Source organism: Petaurus breviceps, unplaced genomic scaffold (genome assembly GCF_028583685.1).
Source record: "Petaurus breviceps papuanus isolate PSGF00001 unplaced genomic scaffold, PetGlider_PUasm1.0 551, whole genome shotgun sequence".
NCBI lineage: Eukaryota > Metazoa > Chordata > Mammalia > Diprotodontia > Petauridae > Petaurus > Petaurus breviceps.
In genome coordinates, this window is record NW_027186372.1 from 34,584,057 (window position 1) to 34,609,691 (window position 25,635).

The following is a 25,635-nucleotide window of genomic DNA, read 5'->3' on the forward strand; positions in this document are numbered from 1 at the left end:
GATGGGGTTTTTGTAGGCAGGCCAGCAATCCATGTTCCTTCACTAAGCTGGTGTGAGAGTATGGGCATTTTTACCCTGACTGTGCCACCAGCTGGGTGGTCTCAGTGCCTGTGGTGGGCAGCTCCGAGGGGGGTCGCTCCTGAGTTCCCAAGAACAGTCCCTGGGAGTCTGAGTCATGCTGGCATTCAGAAGGGATGGAGACTGGCCAAACATGAAGCCCAGGATTTGGGAGGAGGGGGAAAAGAGAGGGCTGGGTCCCAAATCAGTGCCATGCTAACAGTCTTGTCCTGAGGCCGGTTGGGGTCTGTCCCCCTGATTCCAGCTGTTGCTTCAAGCAGGCTTTCAGCCGAATTGCTTCCTTCTGAGTCTTTGGATGTGTGGGAACTTGGGGCCTCGGCCCTTTGCCCCCCGGTCTTTGGCCAGTCCTGGGGTCCTTATTGGTCAGTGATGCCTCCCACTAAATTGCCTTTTTCTTCCTTCATGCCGCACTCCCCTTGGAAAAGACCCTTACTGGATCTAGGAAAGCGGTTCCTACCAGATTCCTAGTAAAGTCTTTGACTGCAGCTGGGCTTTGGCTGACTGGAAGCATGGTCTTACACCCTTTTGTAAGGCCTCACTTTGCCTAGGTGGGAGGCTGAGCAGCAGGTAGCCATGGGGAGTGGAGATGAGGAGAGGTGGAGGGGAGGAGGTTGGTTCGGGAGTGAAGGATTCCTCCCCCTCTGGAGACAGATGGCTCCTTTAAAAGCCTTACAGAGGCGGACATTACATTAGGGGAGTGTTTGATCCAGCTTTCTGAAAATGTATTTCTGAAGGAGGGAGCAAGAGAGGGGGCTGGGTGGAAGGCAGAGGCCCCTCTCTACTGGGCTAGCTCTTGCCCTCATCACTTGCCAGTGCAAAGAAGTCTAATCATACCCTGCGTTAGCAGCACAGTGTCTCTTCAGCTAGGAATCTTTCTCTAGATCAGCCTTTATAAAAACTCCTGACTTACAGGAAAGGAAAGAGTCCAGATGGTCGAGAACCTGAGTCAGGATCAGAACTCAGCTCTCAGGTGCTCAGCCAGAGGGAACTGACAGACAAAGAACTTCCTGAGGGAGCTGCTCCAGGGGAGTGTACTGACCAGTCAGTCGTGGGACTGGGGAATAAGACAGGCTGTCATCTAGTGCCTTACAATTTACAAAGCCAACTCTAACTTCTATAAAGCCTATGAAGATTTGACAGATGAAGAGACTAAGATACAGAGAGAGAAAGTGATTTGTAGTTATAAACGTCAGTAGCAAGACTTCCTACTACACGGTACTGGGGGGGATTTGAACAGATGGAGAGGAGGGCATTCCTGAGTGGGGCGGGGAACAGGACTGGCAGTGATTGGCTTCCTTGTGCCACATGACTCATTTTCTTTTGAGACCCCAAGTAAACTCTTCCAAGTTAATACATCTCTCACCTATGCATATGAAGTATCCCAGTCCCAACAAAGCTGTTTTTTCTTTTTTTCCGGGAGGAGCCCCCCACTGGGTCTGGGATTGCATCTGGCTTGGCATAAGGGACAGGCTGAGAATGGATGCTAGCCTTGCTGTGGACATTTGTGTTCCTCCTTATGATAGTCACAAGGGAGGCAGAGTCCTGAATGACTGCTGACCCAGCCTTGTGAAGCCCATGGGAGCTTTGTTCATGCCCCACGGGGACTGCTGGGGCCTATGGAGGGAGATTGTGCTGAATCAGCAGTGATAGGCAGCCAGGCTTTAGGCAACTTTGTGCATGGTATAATTTCAGAGGCCCAACAAGATTCACCTCACTCCAGCCATGAAAATAAAGTATCATCTTCCTTATTGACTGAGGTAGCCTGGAGTCCCACCATTAGGACTTCATCTCCTTAGGTGAAGACTTTGTTCTTTATTGTTTCTTAGCTTAATTTTATGTTTTCAATTAATGAAAACATGACATTCTCCCTCCCACTTCCTTCTCCCATTGAAAAAGAGAAAAAATTCTTGTAAGTAATATGCATAGTCAAGCAAAACTAATTTTTGCATTGGCCACATCAAAAAAAATTTTTTTTGTCTCAATTTGTACCAAGTCCATTTCTTTTCTGTTAAAAGGGGTGTGTGTGTGTGGGGGGGGGGCATTGTTCATCATGTATCCTCTGGAATTGTGGTTGGTCATTTCACTGATCAGAGTTCTTAAGTCTTTTGGCTGTTTGTTTTTTTGTTTTTTTTTTTAAAGCAATCGGGGTTAAGTAACTTGCTCAAGGTTACATGGCCAATTATTATTTCTGGGTGTGGTGCTGAGTATCTGAGCCCGGATTTGATCCAGGTCATCCCGACACTGGAGCCGGTGATCTTATTCACTGAGCCACCTGGCCACCCCCTTTTGGCTGTTTGTTAACATTGTTGTTACTGTATAAATTGTTCTCCTAGCTTTACTCACTTCACTCTGAAGTAGTTCATACAAATCTTCCCAAGTTTCACTTTTTCTTATAGTGCAATAATATTCCACCCCATTCGTATATTACAGTTTATTCATCTATTTCCAATTTGCCCTCATTTTCCAATTCAGAGGGACAATAAATATTTTTGTAGGACTTTATTTTCTGTTAAAAATGCCATTCCCCCCAAGAGGGAAAATACTTTAAACTGGTCTTGGTCCTAGAATCACAGAACACCTAGATCCGAAAGGAGCCTTAAAAGAGAGACTGAGGGTCAGAGCTGGATGGGACCTGAGAATGTGAGTCCAACTCATTCATTTTATGGATGAGAAAACTGAGACCTACAGAAGAGAACAGATTTGCTCAAAGTCATAAAGTGAATCTAATAAAGCATCAGGATTAGAATCCAGGTCTGCTACCTCCTCATTCAGTGTTTCTTCTACTCTCAATCATGTTCTAGCTCTCCCACACTAGATTTGATGTTGTTAGGAGACTGAAATAGATCAATTAGTGAATCAAAGAACATCAGAGCTGGGAGGGAACCCACTGATCATCTATCTGGGCCAGCCCCCTATGTTTACAGAGGAAGACCCTGAAGTGAAGAGAGGAGAAATAACTGGCCCACTGTCAGATCTCCTGACTATCAGTCTTATACACTTTCTACTACTTGAGAGTGGAGTCCCATCATGAAGCCCATTCTGGGGTCCTGGACTTCAGAGGGACCTTCAAAAATCTTTCAGTCATTCTCTGATTCCAGGCAGAATGGCACCTTTTACTCAACAGATAAATTGAGGTTGCTTTTTTTTCTCCTTAAGGAAGATCTAATTTTTGAATGGCCTCCTCCTATCCCTCCCCCCCACCTCCATTCTTCCTACTGGGACTCTCCATGTTCATTCTTTCCTGAGCACCTGGCATTCCTTTGGTAGCTGGGAATGGGCCTGGAGAGACATTGGAGAAGGGTTGGTGAGTACTTTAAGAGGCAGGAGATTGAGGATAGGGATTGGGGCTCCAGACCTCCTAAATGACGAGTTGGATCAGGGTGTCCCTGGCAGAACCAAGGGCAACCCTTAGGGTACTCACCAGTTCCCAAAAAGCAGAGCTGGTGAGGCAGCTGACTGGTGTGCAATGTGTGTTTGGCCCGGGGGTGGGGGATGCCTGCAGTGAAAGATGCTTTTTTTCACATGATTTTTTATAAAAGCACCTATTTGTAATGCCAGAAAATCCATGGCCAAGCCTGTAGGGATTTGTTTAGCGATGAGTCAGTCTGCCTGTGTTCTAGTGGAGGCACAGAGCCTGGGGGAGGTAGGTGGGGGTGGGGGGGAGTGCAGTTCTCCAGTCTTGCCCAGTGTTTGCACATCCCTGATGTGGGACCCTCATGCAAACAGGACTAGATGGTGAAGAAAATAATTTTTCTTGTTATTCTTTGGGAGGTAACTTGCATGTATGCATAATGTCATAGGAAGAGCAGATAACTTTGAGAGCACTTTGTATCTGTGATCTTATAGCCGAAGGACTTGTGTGTGACATGCCTACCTCACAGGCTCCTAACCGTTAACCAGATTTTACAAACGAAGAGACTGAGGCTCATAAGATGTGGACCTTAGAGTTCATTTAGTCCAATCCCTTCATTTTTAAAGATGAGGAAGTGGAATTTAGAACAATTTAGGGGCTTTCAGGATCATCTAAAATTAATCAGATTGAGATTTGAGCCAAGGGTCTTTTCTGTTGCCCTGCGCCAGTACATTAGAGAACCTTCTCTTGTTTTTGGTTTTCCCCCCTAGACTTGTGTGGTGACCGATAGCTGACTTAGGGACAGGGGGAGGAGAATGCTGAATAAGTGGTCTTTTCCCAGTAATCATCATTTCCCCCAGGGGATCCAGCCTATGCCAGAGACCACTCTCACCACACCCCTTTCAGACCAAGACTAGCTTCTTCTAAGTAGGTTTTCCAGGTTCTTGGGGAGCAGGAGAAGGAGAAGGTGGGCTGCTTAGGTAGACAGAGGTAGAAGTCATGGAGGGATGCCAGAAGATAAAGTAGGACAATTACTTAATTCTACAGCAGAGATTCACCTCTGAGCATGAGCAAGGATTGGGGGACGACTAAGTGCAAAGGGAATCATGTGTCCATGTGAATACACATCCTACTGTGGATCTCTGTGCTCCTAGGTGTATTGGGGTGTCTGGTGTGTGAGTCTGTGTGCTGGGCTTCAGTTTCTCTCTCTGTAAAAATGACAAGTCTGGACTTCCCATTCTTCAGACAGCTTTAGCATTCTGTAGTCAGTCAGATGCCTGAGAGATCTTGAAAACTACTGAGGTGGGCATGTGGGTCTGGGGGCTGATGCACGGGGAAGGGATCTGATAATCTGATGGGAATTTCAGTTTAGTTCCCTTGGTTATAGATCCTTGTGACCTTTAGATGGTTCTGGGGAAGAGGAGCTGGGAAGTCCATTGACAGTTGGCCTGTGCTAAGGATTCCAGGACCTTATTTTAATCATTAAAGCCCCTAGTGTCTGTGTGTGTGTGTGTGTGTGTGTGTGTGTGTGAGTGTGTCCACGTGACAGGTTTCTAGTTCCCAGCCCTGTCAGGAGGCCTTCAGCCAAGTGCCATAAACAACTTTCATATTAGAGTAGGGAAGTTAGTGCCCCCCTCCGGACACTGGGAAACCCAGGAGCCAGGATAGTTAATAGTAGCTCCCTTTCCTATAACACAAATGTTGACAAAGTCTTTTTCTAATGATAGCTTTGTGAGGTAAGTAGTGCAGTTACTGTTATATCCATTTGGCAGGTGAGGAAACGGGTCCAGAGCAAGATTTTTTTAACCTTTTTTTTGGTGCCATGGACCCTTTGAGAGGCCCATTGCCTCTGGAAGAAAGAATTCTTCTCAAAATTGCATAATTGCATAATTATTCTCAGAAATGCCTAAAATATATAAGATTACAAAGGAATCTGATTACATTGAAATAGTCATATAAATATTTAGCAAAAACAAATTCAGGAGCTCCAGGTTAAGAATCTCTGGTCTATTATGGGTGGGGAACCTGAGCCTCAAGGCCACACATGGCCCCCCTAGGTCCTCAAGCATAGCCCTTTGACTGAATCCAAACTTCACAGAACAAATCCCCTTAATCAAAGGATTTGTTTGGTAAAACTTGAACTCAGTCAAAAGGCCACACCCAAGGACCTAGAAGGCCACGTGTGACCTCAGAGCTGCAGGTTCCCCACCCCTCTAGATTGTTAAATGATCAGCTAGATGGCACAGTGGATAGAGTGTACTGCCTAGAGTCAGGAAACCTGAATTCAGATCCAGCCTCAGATACTTACTAGTTACGTGACCCTGGGCAGGTCATTTCACCCTGTTTGCCTCAGTTTCCTCATCGGTAAAATGAGTTGGAGAAGGAAATGGCAAACCACTCTTTGCCAAGAAAACCCCGAATGGGGTCACGAAGAGTCAGACACAACCGAACAACAACAAAAGATAGTTAACACTGACTTACTCAGGTAATCTGCACGTATGCATAATGTCATAGGAAGTCACACAGATCTGCCTCAAGCTGGGTGCTGGGCGATCTTTTATCCACTATGTAATGCCATTCTGAACTGATGGGAGCAGAATCTCCAGGTAGTCAGAGACCCAGAAATTGTGGTTAGGGGAAGAGAGGGGAATGAGGGTCCCAAAAGAGCAGGACTCCTCACTATCCCCTCCCCTTCACCCCCACCCATCCACCCACATCCACCCAACCCTGTGGTGCTCCCAAGAGTGTGGCTTCTGCCTTTGTTTCACTAGGCCTCTGGCGACTTGACTTGGGGTGCTCACAGGGACTGGCTGCCTCGGCAGAGTCCAGACCCAAAAGGAGAAAGAAAAAAATGTTCTGCTTCCTCAGGATATTTTCATTTTAAAGCATCTTGAATGGGGAGACAATGCAGAAGAACGAATCTCAGTTGCAGTTTTAGGTATGAGTGAAGAAGATACTTTTGGTGAGATCAAGTGGGAGTTTCTCAATACCCTTCCAATAACACGTAGGGGCTCCATGGGCTGTATGCTGTTGGGCATGTCACTTTCTTAATCTGGGCCAGACGTCCTTCCTATGAAAATGAGGGAGCTGGGCTAGATTGTCCCAGGGGTCTCTGCCAGCTTCTACTGCATTCATGCTGGTATGACTCCCTCTCCACTCCCTGCCCCAGTTCAGGCCCATTGCTTTCTGGAGAAAGAAGCATTGGACATCTGTAATCACTATAGTGTTACATTATATAATCACTAAGGTCCAGCTTATGTTTTTCCAAAGCATTCTTTTAATATGTGTGATTGATTGGGATTGGGGGAATATGGTCATTCTCTTTACACTTTTTGAGCTATTAAAGCTTTAAACTGCTGTAAGAATTTTGAGATACCCTGTATGTTAGAAGGACTATTGTGTTGGAGTAAGACTTGTATTGTCTGGGCCCAGAGGAAAGAACCAGGACTTATGGATGGAGGTTGTATGGAAGCAGATTTTATATAGAAGCTCTTTATATAGAAGAATTTGCTAGGGGCGGCCAGGTAGCACAGCAAGTAAGAGCACCGGTTCCAGTGTTGGGACGACCTGGAGATCGAATCCCGGGCTCAGACACTCAGCACCACACCCAGAAATAACTGGCCGGGTAACCTTGAGCTAGTTACTTAACCCCAATTGCTTAAAACAAAAAAAAAAAACAACAACAACAACAACAAAAAAGAAGAATTTGCTAACAAAAAATGCCCAATAAATGGAATGGGTTGCCTTGGTAGGAGGTAAGATCCCTGTCACTGGAGGTGTGCAAACAGGTGCTCAGTCACCACCTGAGGGTGATACTGAATGGGAAATTTGCCTATGTGACTTGTAAGAGCCCTTCCACTCCATTATTTTGTGATTCAATGGGACTGAATTCAGAGAGAAATGGGCAGGGCAGAATCTAACCTAGTTGGCTTCCCCTTTCCTCCCTCCCCCCCTCTAAGCTCCTTAGCTACAAATGGGCAGGTGGGAAGTTGAGGCTCAGAGAGGTTCAGCAGCTGGAGATTCAGTGAATCTCCAGCTCATAAGTGACATAGGGTGGGATTTAAACTCGTGGCTGGCCCAGAGTTTGTTCTGTATGGCTTAGGGGTACTGCTGTCTCCTGGGAAGAATGGCCAGAAACCTCTGGATTTGGGCTCTGTCTGGCCTGTGCTCCCACAGCTAAGAATGGGCCCTCCTGTTTATACTGGAGAGGGTCTGTTTAGGTCACATCTAGAACTCATTATCATTCCTCCTACATTTTTTTCCCCAGCTATTTATTTTTTTGTTAGCAAAGCATGTAGAGAATGTACCGCAGTGCCCTGCCTCAGCTTCCATGGCCAGGGTGCTTTGGTAAGAAGAGGGAAAGGAGACAGCTGGCAACTTACCCAAGGGTCTGGAGATGCGGAAGAGGGTGTCAGCAAGACCTTTCCTCGCCATTACAGACATTGTAGCAATGGTTATGGGACTGACAAACATATCCTGAGGAATGGGCTTCCTTGGTGTGTTAGGACTATGAACAACAGACTTCCAATGGAAGGATGCCCAGATGTGGTTGCCCTGAATACTCTGGGAGACTTCTAGTTCAGCCCCTTGCCAGATTACTGTGCAGTGGGTACCGATTTCCCAGCCTGGTTCAAATGATTCAGGAACAGATTATCTTATACTTTCCTGATGATTATCTTCCTGACTCATGACATTCCTCTCCCCTGGAAAGGCCTTTCCCTCATCCCCACCTGTCAAAACAATGACAACAATAATAATACTTCAAGGAGCTTTAATTTTGCTGGTATGGGAACTTCCTCCAAGAGTGGCATCATGATGTAGTGGAAAGGCCATGGGATTCTGAAGTCAGAGGTTTTGAATCTGGATTTGAATGCCAGCTTTGCTACTTACTGCCTGTCCGCCCTTGGGCAAATCACCTAACTTCTCTGGGCTTTTGTCTCCAATAAGGAGGAGATTTAAATGGGTTCTTCCCAGCTCTAAATCTGTGAGCTTCAATAGAAGGTTCTGAGTTAATCTGAAAAGGGTTCACCCCCTGGAGGCCAGGCAGCCCCAAGCTGAAGAAACCTCTCTGAATTTAGGCAGTCTTATCTTCAGGCTACAGTCGCCTCTCTGGCCACAGAGGCTGTCACCAGGCTCACTCTTTCACAGAACTTGGGCACTGCTGGCAGACTATTTGAGGACTTAGGGTCCTTTCACCTCCATGCCCCAAGGAGAGATCAGAGGAAAAGCTGAGTGAATAAGATTGATGTAGTCATCACCAGAGGGCTGGCCTCCAAGGATTTTTTTTTTTTTGCCAGAGCTCATTAAAGCCACCTACAAAAGCATGGAAGGACTGTAGGTTGTATGGGACAGGGGTGGGGTGGGGGGTGGAGTGGGGAGCACAGCAAGGGAATCACAGATCCTTGAAGTATTTGTTTAATATTTTATGATCACAAAGTGCTTTTATGACCATTATCTTATTTGATTCTGGATCGGACCAAGTATTGAGAGGTAGCTATGGTGTAGTGAGTGGATGGAGAGCTGACTTTAGAGTCTGGAAGACCTGACTAGCAATCCCATCTTGGATTCATAATGGCTGTGAGACCCAGGGTAAGTCACTTAACTTCTCAGTGCCCCAAGATGTTCTCTTAAGATTTGAAGTTATAGGGGCGGCCAGGTGGCTCAGCGAGCCATGGGCTCCAGTGTCAGGATGACCTGGGGATCAAATCCGGGCTCAGCACCACACCCAGAAATAACTGGCCGTGTAACCTTGAGCAAGTTACTTAACCCCGATTGCTTAAAAAAAAAAGATTTGAAGTTATAGAGCAGGTGCTGATCTTATCAGTGGAGGGAGTTTCCTCGAAGATCTGGTTCCCTCTCCCCAAAAAGGGGTGTGTGTGCAATTATTGTTCTGCTTTGACAAATGAAGCAATGGGAGTGAAGTGTCTTTTCCAAGGTCACACAGCTGGCAGGTGGTTAGATTTGGGGTTCAAACTTAGATGCCTTGACTTTGATCAGTGTTCTTTAGGCTACACTTACACAAAATTTATCCCACCCATCCTTCAGACGTGACATGTCCATTGAAGCTTTCCAGATTCTTCTGCCTGGACGTCCTTTCTCCCTTCAGATGTTCCATAGCCTTTTTAAAATGACACTTCTCATTCTGATATTTCTGCTTATGCTTTATCTCCCCCACTAGACTGTCCTTCCTTACTAGGAACTGTACTTCATGTAGGTTTTTCTTTCCCTTAGTGTCTAACATAGAACATCTAGCAGATGACCAGCGCTATTCAATTGAGCAAACTTTTAAGTTCTTACCACCTTCCAGGGGCTAGAGTTACAAAGACAGAACGAAACAGTTCCTGCCTTCCAGGAGCTTATGTTGGGGACAGGGAGCTGAGGGAAGAGGAACAGTAGATAAATGCAAAATATTTACAGGTAATATTACAGGTGGGAGGGCTACACTAACTGGTGAAATAGCTGCTTGGGGAAAGATGAGCTGATGTGAGCTCTGGGACTTCCTCATGGATTCTAATTATCCATGAGCTCTTATTATCATAGGAAATGGAGAGCTACCAATATTCTTCTTTTTGTTTTTTGGGGGATTTTTTGGAGGAAGGCAGAGCAATTGGGGTTAAGTGACTTGCCCAAAGTCACACAACTAGTAAGTGTTAAGTGTCTGAGACCAGATTTGAACTCAGGTCCTCCTGACTCCAGGGCAGTACTCTATTCACTGTACCACCTACCTGCCCCAACCTACCAATATTCTTAAAGCTGTCTAGGGTAAGAGTGCCTAGAAGTGAGAGCCCTGTCTTGGAGTCAGGATGCCTGTGTTCTAGTCTAGACTTGGAGAACTATGATGGAAGCTTATGCAATAAACACTCACCTCTATACACATCTTTTCTTGATTTGGTAGCCACTGAGGCAATTTCTTGGCCTGATGATTGGTAGGGCATAGGTAGGGAACAGAGGGGGGGCCTTTTCCACTGTAGATGGCAATGGCAGATTGTAGGACTGATCTGAAATTTACCTTGAATTTTCAGCTTTCTTCTACTGTCTCTCTAGTGTTCCCCCTTTAAATACACACACACACACACACTCTCTCTCTCTCTCTCTCTCTCTCTCTCTCTGTACTCCAGGATCTGCCTCAGCCCATTCCCTTCCATTGATCTCCAAATTTAGTGCCCCTTAATGACAACTTGTTCAATCATGTCCAACTCTTTGTTACCCCATTTGGGGTTTTCTTGGCAGAGATACTGGTTTGCTATTTCCTTCTCCAATGCATTTTACAGATGAGGAAACTGAAGCAAAGAGGCCTAAGTGACTCGCCCAGGCTCACACAGCTAGTAGGTGTCTGAGGCCAGATTTTGGCGCTCTGTCCACTGAGTTGCCTAGCTGCCCTACTGATAACGTGGTCTCCATTAATATTGTTATCACTGATATCTTTCCTTTCCTTTACAGAGGAGCAGGCTCCAAAAGGGGAGAATAACATGGAGGGCCCTTGCATGAGAAGGGGGTGGAGGAGATGAGGAAATGACCTCTCTAGCCTGCCTCACCACCTCTCATTGATGTCATGTTTCTGATTCAGATTTGTTCTTGGGAAGGGTGGGGTTAGGCAGTCATATCCTTTTTTCCTCCATTCTCACATGAAGCTGGTGAGGGAGGGTTACATCATCACCAGAGTGCTTTTAGCCCCTTGGAGGCAAGCTTAATAGGAGAACACAAGAGGTTAATAATTTCCATTGTAGCTGTCTTCCTTTATTAATTAGCTTGCTAGGTGACTCTGGCCAAGTCATTTCCCTTCTCTATACCTGTTTCCTGCTATATAAGATAGAAAATGGATTAGATGGCATTTAGCCTTCTGGCTCTGCCGGTCTATTTTCTGGGGTCCCTCCCAGCTCTGCCAGTCTGTGTTCGATGATTCCATGAGACCTGGATTCAAATTGGGCTTCTGACACAAACTGGTTGTATGGCTGTGTGTAAGTCACAAGCTTCTCTGAGGCTCAGTTTCTACATTTGTAAAAAAAACAAAACAAAATGAGGGGACTGGACTAGATAGCTCCTAAGGCTGCCTCTTCTTCTAACTCTGTGATCCTATAGGCCCACAATTTCATAATATCTTGGTGCCCTTGGTAACTGTTAGACATGAGTTGCTATCAATCAGCACTAGTAGAGGGAATTTCTGTACCGAGAGTTTCCCCGCAAGAATGAAATCACAGTTTTGTACCAAAACAAGAGCTTATGAGAGCTTTTCTCTCCTTGTCTAACACTGGAGGGGCAGGTGGCAGTAGACACCGTATGGACCTTCCCTGCCCTCTTCAGGCTCAGCTTTCCTGTCATGGCCAAAGAGCTGAGAGATAACTCGGTCAGGAAGGAGTCCCAAGAGCCTGACTGGGTCCCCTCTGTCCAGAGCTCAGGCTTTTGGGCTGAACATCCAGGACTTTTGCTCCTGCAGGGGCTACAGCTGCTGCTACTGCAGAGCCAGAAAAGGTTTGTCGCCACCAAAGTCCTTGGCACTGTCAGTGATTTAATCTAAGAAACTGAGGTCATTTTATTAGTGGAAGTGACGCTAAAGAAGAGGCATTGCCATCCGCCTTGCTTCCTCCTAAGGACCATAGGGCCTTTCCCGCTGACTTGCAGCTGAAACTTGCCACGGGTGAGTTCCAGGAGAGCAGGGACTGTCTTACCTCTCTGTTTGTATCCTCAGTCCTTGGCACAGTGCCTTGTACACACTGAATGCTTGTTGTTCAGTCAGATCTGACTCTTCATGACCTCGTTTGGGGCAAAGACGCTGGAGTGGTTTGCCATTTCTTTCTCCAACTCATTTTACAGATGAGGAAACAGAGGCAGAGAAGGTTAAGTGACCTGCCCAATAAGTGTCTGAGGCTAGATTTGAACTCGGAAAGGTGAGTCTTCCTGACTCCAGGCCCTGCACTTTATCTACTTCGGCCAACTCTGGGAAAGGGCATTTCCTTATTTTACAGAAAAGGAAATTAAGGTCCAGAGAAGTGGTTACAAATCGCTGGTAAATGTTGGAGGCAGGTTTAGAATATGAGTTTCTTCTAACCAATCCTTTATTATGTTGGGGGGCCTCTCATCAAGAGGACATAATTGTTATTTTTAGTGATAATGATAGCCAGCGTTTCTATAGGACTTGATGCCTTTTGAGTGCTTTCACATGTACCATCTCAGGTCCATACGCCGCCACTGTGAGGCGGGTGGAACACATATTATCTCTCTCTTCTGTGGTTCATTCTCAATGAGCGTATATTTATTAAGTGGCCAGTACGTACGAGGCGTTAGACAAAAGTGAAATAGCTCTTGCGTTCAAGGAGCTTACATTCTGTTAGGGGAGATAGCATTATCTACATCTATATCAGGACCCAACAATGACCAAGTAGGTCTTGGCCTGTGACCTATTCTTGGCCAATCAGTGGGAGCCAGACTGATTTGGGGTTTAACAAAAAGTTTTAGAGATTAAAATAAAATTTATATTCCCTTTGGGCAGAGCACTCCCAGGTAGGGACGTGATACCCTATGTGGACAGAGGGAAGGGGAGAGAGAGAGACATAGAGAGAGAGAGAGACAGACAGACAGACAGAGAGAGAGACAGACAGAGAGAGAGAGAGAGACAGACAGAGAGAGAGAGAGACAGACAGACAGAGAGAGAGAGAGAGAGAGAGAGAGAGAGAGACAGAGAGAGGGAGAGACAGAGACAGAGAGAGACAGAGACAGAGAGAGAATGAATGAGAATATATATGTTGCCCAACTGGCAAGTTCCAGTATGGACCCCAGTGGGTAGCTCCTTTTCTACTTACAGAGGTTGTTATTTGTTCTTCATTCTCAAAGAGGACCCTTACATTAGGGAGGTGATGCCATGACATGCAAGTGAATTGGATTTAAGTGAGGGAGGGCTGTGCAAAGTCACCAGCCTCACTCTCCTCCAGAGACACCAGGGTCCAGCGGCCAGATATAGATCAGGTCCCCCACTGCATCCTGGGCCATCTCCACTTATTATTCTGATCTATATATCTATCTATGTCTGTCTACATAGAATAAATCCAAAATAAATACAAGATCGCTAAATACGTTAGGACAGAGGAAGGGAGTTAGGGATCAGGAGAGGCTTCGAGTAGAAGGTGGTCTTTAAAATCCCTCATGAAGGAAGTGAGGGACTTTGTGATGGGGGAATGGCCATGGAAATGGAATGATTGATTGATCAATCCTCATCAGTCTGACCATATCACTCCCTGAATAAGAGGCTTCAGAGGTTCTCTGTTGAGCTAAAATAAAATATGAATTTCTTTGTTTGGCATTTAGAGTCCTTCACAATCTGGCTCCAAGCTATCTTTCTAGCCTTATTTCATAATACTCTCCTTCACACACTCTACATTCCAGCCAATTTTCTGTTCCCTGTACATGATGGACATTCCTACCTCCTGTCTCCATACTTTGCTGCTTCTCATGCCAGGAGCAGTCTCCCTCCTCACATCTACCTCTTGGAATTCCTCACTCCCTTCAGGACTTCATTGCCCCCTCCTACGTGAAGCCTTGTCTGATCCCCCATTTTCAGTGCTCTCCCTCCAAAGACCCTTACACTGTATATCTTTTGTATTTACTGACACTTGTATATGTTGTATATGTTGTTTCCTTCCCCTCCCCTCCATAGAATGTGACTCCTTGGGGTCAGATGTGTTTTGTTATTGTCTTTTTCTCTCCTGCACCTAACACTGTACCTGGCCATATAGTGGACACTTAAAAATGCTCAGTGAGTTGAACTATTCCTGGGGTGGGGAGAAGGGAGAACTGAAGCTTGGAAACATGAACCAACGTGCTCAGGGTCACATAGGCAGTAAGTGGGGGAGCCGAGATTGAGCTCTAAGAGTGCTTTTTTCCCTGTAACACAGACATGTTTGTCTCCAATAGTGGGGATGGTTTGTCTCATACTCTGTAACCAAGTCTCTGCTGTGACCAATGGCACATATTTGCAAAATGACTGAGGTCAAAGGTGTCAGTTTGTGGCCTTGAGATGGAGCAAAGCCAGCCCAAAGCCCAACCCGTGACCTTGGTCTTCAGTAGCTCTTATCCATTGCAGTAATGAACTGCAGCCATAGGCAGAGCTATCTGCAAATAGGCATCTTTTCCTAGATTTGGGCCAATCTCCCTGGCAGCCTCAGGAGGTCCTGAGGCTGAGTGTTTGGGGAGGCCCTGGCGGCCAAGGAGTCTGGAGGGCTGGGCTTCCAGCCCAGGAGTCTTCCCTTTGGGAAAAGGCCGATGTGTCATTTCCTTATTGAAAGTAAATTGGGTGGGGGTGAGAATGCCTGGGCAGGCTGGTGGGTGAGGTGGCCTATCTGAATTCAGCATCCTGCCTCTCCCTCATAGTCTAAGTGGTCAGGGAGGAAGGGGGAGAGGGTTTGAGGGAAAACAAATGAAGGCTTCGCTCAGGGTCCCCATGGGAGGTTGCACAGGGGACACTTCCTTCCTGGTCCTGGCAGGTGGTCAGTTTATTCCCTGAAACTCGAGCCTGGGGTCTGTTTACATGCCCTGATGCCATGGTCACCGACTGAATGTTAGTGGACCTGAATTTCTTCCTCCCTCCCTTTGGCCTCTGGTGACCTGGCTCCACCAGCTAATGGCAGGCCTGTGTGAAGAAGTATTTCCTTGAATTCTCCATGGCCTGCCCTTTGGGCTCACCTCCCTGCCTTTCCTCTCCAAGCCCTCCCTGCTTCTGATTCCCAGCGGACAAGTTCCTTGGCACACTCTCCTAGTCCACAGTGATCTTTGTCTTGTGAATATCTTAGAATCCTTGATGTAGAGTGTCAGAGTTGGAGGGGAAATGCCAAGCATCTCTTTGTAGAAATGGATAAATTAAGTCCCAGAAAGGGATTTATTCAGGGTCACCCAGTGAGTTAGTGACAGGGCTGAGACCAAATAGGTCTTCTGAGTCTCAAGATCTGTGTTAAACAATGGTCTCTCTCATCTAGAAGCTAGTGTTATGGATGACAGGCCCTGTATGAGATAGAAAGCCTTGAGCCCCCACCCTGCCTTGGTTCTGCTTAGAGCACTCCCCACCCCTCCCTGGCTCTGCATAAAGTCCCGGAGGAAAGTGGCTTCCAAGGGCAGCCTGGAAAGGGAACCATGGGGAGTATGGTGTCCTAGTGAATGGTTCCCTTCTGTCTCTCTGATGTCCTGGAGGTTAGCACAGAATCCCTAGTGATGGCTATTTCTTCCTCTCCAGTCTAGTTTGAGGGGAAGAACTGAAGGCAGTGAGTTGATAGACCTTCCACTTGACCCCAGAGGAAAGGGGAACTCTGGGCTGGTGTGTGGTTGGCTTTTTTCTTCCTCCTACATGTTTGTGTGGGGGGTGGAAATCAAATGAATTGCAACCTAAGTCGCTTCCAAGTCTTTCATTGAATTCCTTTCCCATACAGTCACCCTAGGCTCTGTGGGGAGAGCAAGGTACACTCATCTCCTGGCCATAACTTCTTCCTGGTGATTTAGGGGAAAAGTTGACTTCAGGGATGTACAAGGGTTCGGAGGCAGAAGGAGGATGTGAAAAACCTCAGCTAGACATCCCTTTACCGGGGATGCAGGTTTCCTGTTTGGCTACCCTGTAGTCTGCTGCTCCGTGACCTCAAGTCTGGTACTTCCCCCTACAGGCTCCAGTTTCCTCAGGTGTAAATAGAGGTGGATACCTGATTCCTTCCTGGGAGTAGGGGTAGACTAATTAGCATCCCTGTTAGCTACTGAGTATCCCTTATGAGCGTGGGGCCGGAAAGCTTTTAATACAGGACACCTCAGCTCAGCTGCTAGCTCTGCCATTACCTTGCCTGACTTTGGGCGATACCCTTCCCCATTCTGTGCCTCTGTTTCCTATATTGTATAGTGAGGAGGTTGAACTACAAGATGCCACTTATTAATGATCTGTGTAACCTCAGGCAAGTCTCTGCAGGTCTCTGAGCCTCAGTTCCTCATCTAGCAGGGGAAGGGTTGGGCCAGATAACCTTTGAGGTTGCTCATATTTCTAAATCTGGGACACTGTGGTCTCTCAGGTCCCTCCCAGTTTTGGCATTCTATTTTCTATATTATGGTGAGTCATCCTCTAACGCCTCCCCATGGAAGAGACTGTGGGGTCTCAAAGACCATGACAAAGTAGTACAAACTCAAACAGTTCCTACCTACCACGTTGGAAAGACTTTGCAAAGGGGCCCAGTGATAGATGGGGTGTTTGACATCTGAGGGCCAGACCAGCTGACCGCTGAGGCTTCTCATGAGTAAACTGACCACAGCAGCTTCTGAAACCTGCACATAACACGGTGTGAAGAGATCATGATCTGTACCAGTGGAAAAAGTCATTAATGATGCATCTTCTGAAGTTCTGATGTAGCAAGGACAGAGAAATTATGGGCCTTCCCCTCAAGGCATTTGCAGTCTAGTATCCTCTTCAAGGACTTTGAGCAGATGAACTCTAAGGTTTCTGGGTTCCAAAATTGTTTGTCCGTTCATGATTTTGGGGAGCTATCCTTGTCTACATTTGACCCCTAGTCTCCACTTTTCCCTCTGCCTTCCCTTGTTCTCCTTCCTCTACCCTCCTTTCACCCATGTCTTTGGGTATTGTGTACTTTAGAAGTACAGACTCCTTTGAATATTAGCTTGAGTATAATACAGTTGGATGTCCAAAGTGAAGGTCAAAGCCCCATGGAGCTGCTTCATAGGGTCTCTGTTGAGGGGCTTCTTCCTCTTGCTATTGCTCCTGTGAATAGCCCCGTTTGCTGTAGCATGGACTTACTTATGGCTGTCAGTACTCCTCCTAAGCACAGACTTTGCACCTCCAATTCCAAAATGCCCTTAGTGGGAATGGCCTGTCCTCCAAATGACCTCCTCTGCCTCTTTTTCCTAGCCCAGCAACCTTCACAGCACAGAGGGTGCAAAAAGAGGACAGGGTACTAGCAACACAGAATGTTGGAACTGAGAGAGCCCTTAGAACACAGAGCACGACTCCAGAGCTGGAAGGAACCTTGGACACCAGTTAGCTCAAGGCCCTCATTTGAAAGAGGAGGAACCTGATGTCCAGTGAGGTGGTTAGTAGTGTTTCCACTGGATTGAAGGCGGGGCCATCTAGGTGATATTGTGGTGGCTAAGGAAAGAAAAGGCTACATGGGAATAAAATGGTAGGATGGGGTGTAACTAGGTAGGTGAACTCAGGGCTCCTGCCCTGACCAGGGCCATGGGCCTGACTTTTCACTTCACCCTGACCTCTCACAGGCATTGATAGGAGCACATTCACGCTTCCTTCAGGACAGGGACTGTCTTCTCTCACTTTACTGCCTATTGCCAAGGTGTCCACATGTGTATTAAATACTGGCCAGAAATCTGGCCATTCTCATGGTCCTGTGTGTGTCAGTCAGTGAGGGGGCCTCAGCCACTGAAGGCCTGATCCATTGTGCCAGTGAGTTTTTTCCCTCTGTACCTTTTTCTCTACTTCTATGGTCCCCAACTAGTTCCAGCCCTTACTCTCACCTGGATTTCTTGAAGCAGTCAGTCTCTTGACCTCTAGGCTTTCATCTTGCAACCCATCCTTCACGGAACAGCTAGATTGATCTTCCTGATTCATTTCTTTGATCATGTCTCAAACCTTCACTGCTTCTTGCTTACAAGATAAAGTCCAGACTCTTCAGTCTAACATTTGGAGCCCTCCATAGACTAAGATACTTTTCCTACCTCACCTCCAGCTAATCCCCCTCATGCACTCTACAGATCAGTCAAACTGGACTAGGATTTATTCTTGCTAGTTCCTAAAGTCACCTCATGCTTTCCTACCTCCACATCTTCCCTCTATTCCCTCCTACCTGGGGGCTGCCTGCCCTGCCATTACTTATCCTTCAGGGTTCAATCGAATGCCGCCTCTTCCAGGAAGCCTTCTTCTTTTTAACTCTGATGGCACTTTGGACTGGCCTTGTGGCTCCCACTCCTTTCTGCTGTGTATCACGTATGGCATCTCACAAGTCTCAGTGCAGTTTTAAATTATTAAAGTTACTTGTGTCTGCGCCCTGCTTTGTCTACTACACCGTGGGTTCTGGGAGGGCAGGACTCAGGACAGTCTCACGTACTAAAATGGGGAGTGCTGGTCCTGGAGTGAAAAGTTTAGGTTTGAATTTTAGCTTTAATTCAGTTGGGCAAGCATTATTTTGTATCGGCCACTGTGCATGGGGATGAGAACATGGAAACAAAAACAAAACTGTCCTACAGGTCTTGTGTTTTATTAGAAGTGAGACCCTGGGCAAGTCACTTTATTTCTTGGGCCTTAGTTTCCTTATCTATAAAATGAAGGGTTTGGATTGATTGACCTATAAGTTCTGTCCCAGTTCTAAATCTTCGATCTTCTCTGAGGCTGTTTCCTCACCTGTTAAATGGGTACAGTGTTTGGGATAATTACCTCAGGGTTGTGTGAGCAAAATGCCTTGTAATCCTTAAAGCATTGTAAAAGCAGATTCCTCTGCTTCTCCATCATTCTGTTTTCTCCAGTATCAAACATAACACTCTAGACATAGCACATGTTTGATAAATTATTATTAACCAGCACGGACACTAACCCTGGATTCTTTTTTCCTCTCCTTGTTAGCACTGTGTCGGAGTACCAGCTTCACTGAGAAGGACTTGAAGGAGGCCAAAGCACAGAGTCAGCGAATTGCTGCCCAGCTGACCACTCCTCCCAGCTCCAACTCCCGAGGGGTCCTGCTCTTCCACAGGCGCCGGCAGAGAGTAAACGAGTTCACTTTTGAGAGCTTTGGGAAACAGGGACCGAAACCTATCTCTGGGAATAGCCCTCAGACCCCCCCTGTCGAGACTCCAGACCATGTTCCAGATCTCCGCCTGAATCATTCTCCCCAAGGCTCTTGTCCAAGCCCCTCTTCATCCCTCGGTGTCCAGGCCCCAGAGGTAGGGAATCCTTGCTGCAATATGGAGGGCCATGGGGAGAACGCAAATGTCTTGACCCAGAGATCCCTGGAGAAGGCAGCCAGTGAAGAGGAGGAGATCCCTTTGGTCGTCTATCTAAAGGAAAATGCAGCCTTGCTCACGGCCAATGGACTCCACCTGTCTCAAAGCAAGGAAACTCAGAAGGGTCCTTCACTGGCTGATACCAATGCTCTCACTATGGATGTTAATCAGAATCCTTCCTTGACTGAGACCACACCTACCACGCTAGTGAGTGATGTCAACCAGAACCCACCGGTGATGGACGTTGGTCAGAATACATCAGTTTCCATCACCAAACAGAGTGTATCTGATTCCCAGGTACAGCAGGACACCCCTGTGGCTGACTTTAAACCCAGCACTCTGCTTGTGGATGAGAAAACCCACTCACCAGGTCCAGACATGAGTTCCACTGCACTAATTACTGAAGTAAAACCAAGCATAGTACCTACAAATGGCAAGGCCAGTCCTCACTCTGGGCAGGCTATCCCCAGCTCCACCATGAATGCCACGGTCCCTGATGTCAAGTCTAGTATCTTGGTCATTGATGTCAAACCCAGTGCCCCAGCAGTGGGACTAGAGATGTCTGGGCCAGCTATCAGTACCCCAGCCCTCAAGCAGCATAGTGAGGTCCACCTCACCCTGGCCAAACCTCAGTCGGTGGTGAACAGGACGGCCAGGCCATTTGGAGTCCAGTCTCAAGGGATCAACAGCCAGTTGGAACGGAGTCCGATGATGGAGAGACGCCCCATGGGAGAGAGGAGCCCCAGGACACAGGCACACACAATAGGGGAGAGAAGTCCTCAGGTTCAGAGACATTCTGTAATGATGAGAAGCCCTATGGTGGAGAGGAGGCCTTTGAGAGAGAGCAGTCCTACCATGGAGAGGGGCCCTATGGTAGAGAGACCAGTGATGGTTGAGAGAAGTCCCGCTTTGGAAAAACGCCCAGTGGGACATTTCACTCCACCCCCCACCTATGCTGAGACTTTGTCTACAACACCTCCGGTCTCTAGGGGCAGGTCTCCACCTTCATATTCTGTTCTGTACCCCAACACTGAACACAAACAAGCACTTCTTAAGGGGCCTGGCTATGGGGAGGGCAGATCAGCATCTGCAACCAAGACTGGCATCTTGGAGGAGTCGATGGCTCGCCGGGGCAATAGGAAATCCATGTTCACCTTTGTGGAGAAGCCCAAAGTGACCCCTAACCCTGATCTCTTGGATTTGGTACAGACAGCTGATGAGAAACGGAAGCAGAGAGACCAGGGGGAGCTGGGCCCAGAGGAGGAACCATTTGCACTTGGGGCTGAAGCATCCAACTTCCAGAATGAGCCACCTCCCAGAGACTGGTCTAGCCCTACCTCTGAAGATGCCCTCCCAGAATGGTCATCGTGCCTGAAGTCACCCAGCATCCGGGCCAAGCCTGAGCGAAAACCAAACCAAAACCTCACGGAGGCCACTGGCAAGGGAGCCGAGTTATATGCCCGACGTCAATCCCGAATGGAGAAATATGTAATTGAGTCACCAGGCCATGCTGAATTGGCCCGATGCCCATCTCCCACTATGTCTCTGCCTCCTTCCTGGAAATATTCCAACGCTCCAGGGTTCCCAGGGGGCTTCCGGGTGGCAAGCCGGAGCCCCGCCCGAACACCACCTGCGTCTCTGTACCACGGCTACCTGCCAGAGAACAGGACTCCACGCAGGGAGGTGGAGCCCACCAAACAACAGCCTTACCAGCTCCAGTCCTCACTCTTTGTTCTCACTCCCTCCAAGGAGCCAGCCAAGGTCCCAGCCAGAGCAGCCTCACCTGCCAAGCCAGGATCTCTTGATTTGGAACCCCTAGGGAGGTTGGCACCCTGCCCAGCTGGTTCTGTCCTTCCCCCTTCACCTGCCCTGCCTCGGCCAGCACGCACTTCACCTGGCCTGTCTCCCTCTCCAGTGGGCCCAGGAGGTCTTGTCCAAGATGCTACCCAAATGAGTGGCAGCAGCCCCACCTTTGGTGGTGAAGTCTCCCCGGTGTCTCCGTCCCGGGCATGGTCTCCAAGAGCCAAGGGTCAAGCTCCTAGACCTTCCTTCTCTACACGAAATGCGGGGATTGAGCCCCAGGTGTGGAAGCCTTCCTTTTGCTTCAAGTAATGGGGTCTGCTGTGGGCCCAAATAGGGATCCCACCGCCCACCCACCAAGACCACCAGTCAAGGGTGCTGGATGAATGAGGGAGATGAATTAGTTTGGAGGCCTGAAAGCCAAATAACCATCAGGGGAAGGCCTTGTCCTATTCAAGGGGAGCTGTAGTGAGCATGCAGAGTCTCAGGGAGGCCCCATGCCAGCGTCTTGCTGGGAGACAGAAGCCTGGAGCAGTCACAGACAGCCCTTGTACTACCTTAGCACACCCAGGCTTAGGGAGCAGCCAGAGCTTGCCGGACAGGTCCTCTTGTCCACCTGAAGGGCCAGCAGACTGCCTTGGGGGAGGGGGCAGAAGTTATCCTACATTGCCTGACAGAACAGTGGGAAGTACCTGATAATGAGCAGAAACTCCTGATGCCTTTCCTGTCGTCTGCTGCTGCTGGGGCCCCTCCCTCCTGGGGCCTGTTTCTGCCTTCTCTACTCCTAGCTTTGTGAAACTGTTTACATGTTTGCTTCGGAGAACTCTTGTGGTCCTCTCCACCTTTCTCTTTTCTGCCGCCTCTCATGTAGGGCACCTTCATGTGAGGGGGAGACTGAGCAACTCTGGCTTTTCTCTTCTGGGTGACTTTTTCCTCCATCCATCCCTCTCGAATCGGGCTCTAGGACACTGTCTCTGCACAACGCCGGAAGGGGAAGGAGACATCTTCAGCTGCATGTTAAAGACTTCACCTGTGATGCTCCAGTGTTCCCTGTGTTCTTCATTCCTTTGTCCCCATCCTATAGTTTGGGATGAAATGTTATTCCTAGCAGTGGTTCCCTTGAAGGAAGCCTCAGGGACAAGAATACAGAGGAGCCAGAAGAAGTGAATGAGTAGTCAGATCCCAAAGACCTCCAGGCATTTCCCAAGGGGGCTTTGCTGGCAAAATCTCAGCTGCTTTTCCAGCTGTGTGCTCTGCTGGGCTTTCTCTGTGGGGGCCAGCAACTCCCTCTTTGGGACAGGCTGTGTGCCAGCAGCCCCCCCCCCCCCAAGGCAAAAGTGGATAGGTCAATCCAGGATGGGGGCCTAAAGCCAGTAAGGACGACCAGGTTGGGCTAGGAACTTGGGAGAAAGGCATTCTGAGTGCAAGATGGCCCCTCAAGGAGAAAGCAGGAGTTGATGGATGGATGCTGATATTAGAGGGACTGAGGCTAGAAGTCAGGTGGGATTTTCTGATACAAGAAGAGGGGGGCCTAAAGCCAGTAAGGATGACCAGGTTGGGCTAGGAACTTGGGAGAAAGGCATTCTGAATGCAAGATGGCCCTCAAGGAGAAAGCAGGAGTTGATGGAGGGATGCTGATATCAGAGGGACTGAGGCAGGATTTTCTGATACAAGAAGAGTTAGAATTAGCTTGTTCCCTGAAGTCCAGGTTAGACATAGTCTTTGGGAAAGATTGAATTAAGGCCTACCTGGAGGCAAGGCACTGATCTTCATGGCCTTCATCACTGGGAATCTGATATTATGGCCATATAAGTTTTTTCCTCACGTGGTTATTAGGGACCAGACTGTAGGTGGGTCCATTGTTGGCCAAAGGAGATAGAAGGCTAAGTGGCTGAGATGAGGGAATTTGGGGGCAGTAACCACACTACTCCAAACCATCTGTTGCCTTACCTGGTTCTCCAGGGTAATGACAGCTCCATGGGCATGCAGGAGGCAGGATAATATAGGGGAAAGAATACTAGATAGGAAGTCAGGAGACCTGGGTATTAGTCTCAGCCTGAGTGTGACTGGGAACAAATTGGTCCCTTCTCAGGGCCTGAGTTTTCTAACTTAAATATTTTCTATGTGAGGGAAATAGAGTAGATGATTCTCATTCATCCTATAGTTTTATGAAGTTTTAGTGTGCAGGGATTTGGGCTAGGAGGCATCATGGGGACACAGAAGAAGAATGTATGGTTCTTGCCACCAGGGAGTTTGTCTCCAAGGGCAGGGCTATGACCTGGAGGGGATATCTGCTGTCTCTCCCTCCTCCTCCAGGTCTGGACTCCTGAAACTTGGTGAGCCCATACCACAATGAGATTCCTGAACTGTCTCCATGGGAACCAGGGGGTGCTTTCCTCATGAGCTCATTCCACTGAGGGAATGGAAAGAGAGGAATGGGAACATGGTCCAGAGTCTGTTACTGCCCCCCCACACACACATAACCCCTTCAAGGATGGAGAACATAACCGCTTTGCCATGGGAAGTCTCCCTGTCTAGACTCCAGGCATGGAGCCATTCACACAAGGTTCACCCCTCACTCTCTGCGTACACACACTTGCTTTGTGGTCTGCGCTTCTCCCTGTGGCCTCCTCTTCTGGCTCTTAATACATCTCAAAGCTGGCTTACTTCTCGCCTCTGCTCTGTCTTCTATAGATTCAATATCTCCTTTTCTCCCGACTGTCTAGTCCCACCTTATGTTCTGCCTTTATTGGGTAACTCAGGATGGGGAAAAACAAAACAATAGCCAGCTCAGTCGCTTGAACTGAGTTCTAAGAAATATTTGTGTGTATGTGTGTGTGTGTGTGTGTGTGTGTGTGTGTGTTGGAATAAGAGCTTTTATATAGGATTATTTTTTCATCCATGGGTTCTCAGTATGAAAATACTTGAAGATCTCAAAGTACTTTGCTGGTCAAATTCCAGTTGGTGTCATGATAGACTCTGCCTATGAAAATAACTTTCTACTCTCTAAATTGGAGGATTTGGGATTGAATCCAAGGGGCCCATTCCCTCTCCTCACAGCATTTCTGGACCCTCTAAATTCAATATTAGAGTGGGGCTGCACTTTGAATTGGGTTGGGATGAGAATTCAGGAGTAGGTCATTGGCTCTGAGATCTTTTGGTTAAAAAGAGAAGCCTGGCTCTCTCCATTTCTCTCTGTTTTTTCCCAGTTCTCACTCCTTGTCTAGGCAGGCCTCACAGCTTGGGCCCCAGTGGGCCTCAGGCTATAACTTTATGGACATCTCTATGGACTTCTAGAAATACATCCAGCCCACAGGCAGCCTGTTCTTGCCTGCTGGGCAGAGCCCACTCAGATACTGTAGGTGGCCTCCTGCACCCACCTTTCAGCTCTTGGCAGTGCTGTTGTTGGCTGTTCTGGGAGATGAGCCAAGTCAGACCTATATGCTCCCACTCTTTGTCTGGCATTCAATCCTTACCACCCCAGCTACCCCAATGGGGGAGTAATCCATGTAACTGGCTCAGGAAAGGGTTCTGTAGGACAGAGGCATCCTCCAGCTCTAGCTTTGATCCCTGGCTGTGAGAACCCAAAAATGTTTCATGTCAGAGGGGCATCCCTTGGCTCCTTATGTTCCACATTACCCCTTTTACTATTACTACATCGATCCCAGTGCCCATATGGCTGCCACTGCCCATGGCCAGGGAGGATAAGATGCATGGGAGATTGCTCCCACCCAGAGACAAGCAGCAGCTTCCAGCCACCCTCTGAGTGGATGCATGGATGTAAATGAATCTTGCTCAGGGCCTTTCTATAGTCTAGAAAGGCAAGTGAGTAAGGGAATACCCCTGGTTCTGCTCAATGGAGATTTCCAAGCTCCCTGAAGGCTTTGTTTCTGGCTTTTAGCCATGCTGTCCATTCAAAGGGAGGCTGCTTTCTTCTGGGGCAGGACCTGCTTTGTTTGGAATAGGACAGTTAGTCTTACCTTAGAGCAGGAACCTGGACCAGAGGGCCCAAGGCCCCTCCCACTTGTAGCACTAAGGTCATCTATTCTAGGCTATTGCCCACCCTCAAGTGGGACCAATGAACTTGAGTATTTGGCTTGTGTTGACAGTTACTACAATCTAATTGGAAGAGCTCCTCTATGGCTCATCTGTTACTACTCCATGTTCCGGTCAGATGCTGAACTTTGGGTAAAAGGTTGAATTCATCAGCCACTGCTGGGTCTTGATTGGAAAGGAGGTTGCGTAGCTTTTGCTTTATTTCGATTGGCTGAGAAGTTGAAGGCTTGGCATTTCTTGTTCTTTGATTGGGTTAGATGGGAACACACCCTTTAGTATGAAGCTATCCTGAAGACTGGGGTTTTCTCAGTCTGTAGCTGCAATAGGGCAGTGGTAGGAATGATCATCCTTAATAATGATACCTAGGGGCA

General features: G+C 47.8%; 1 protein-coding gene across 4 annotated transcripts in view; it reads left to right on the top strand.

Annotated features, from left to right (window-relative positions):
- SYNPO (synaptopodin) overlaps positions 1 to 25,635 on the top strand; it is a 65,511-nt gene that overhangs the window by 33,263 nt on the left and 6,613 nt on the right. For 2 of the 4 annotated variants that reach the window (XM_069102593.1, XM_069102594.1), the window contains exon 3: positions 19,032 to 21,490. In XM_069102593.1, the coding sequence (XP_068958694.1) occupies positions 19,032 to 21,490 (2,459 nt within the window). Of the gene's footprint in view, positions 1 to 19,031; positions 23,876 to 25,635 lie in introns of those variants that run through there. The other 2 variants (XR_011171242.1, XM_069102595.1) reach the window with 2 other exon arrangements.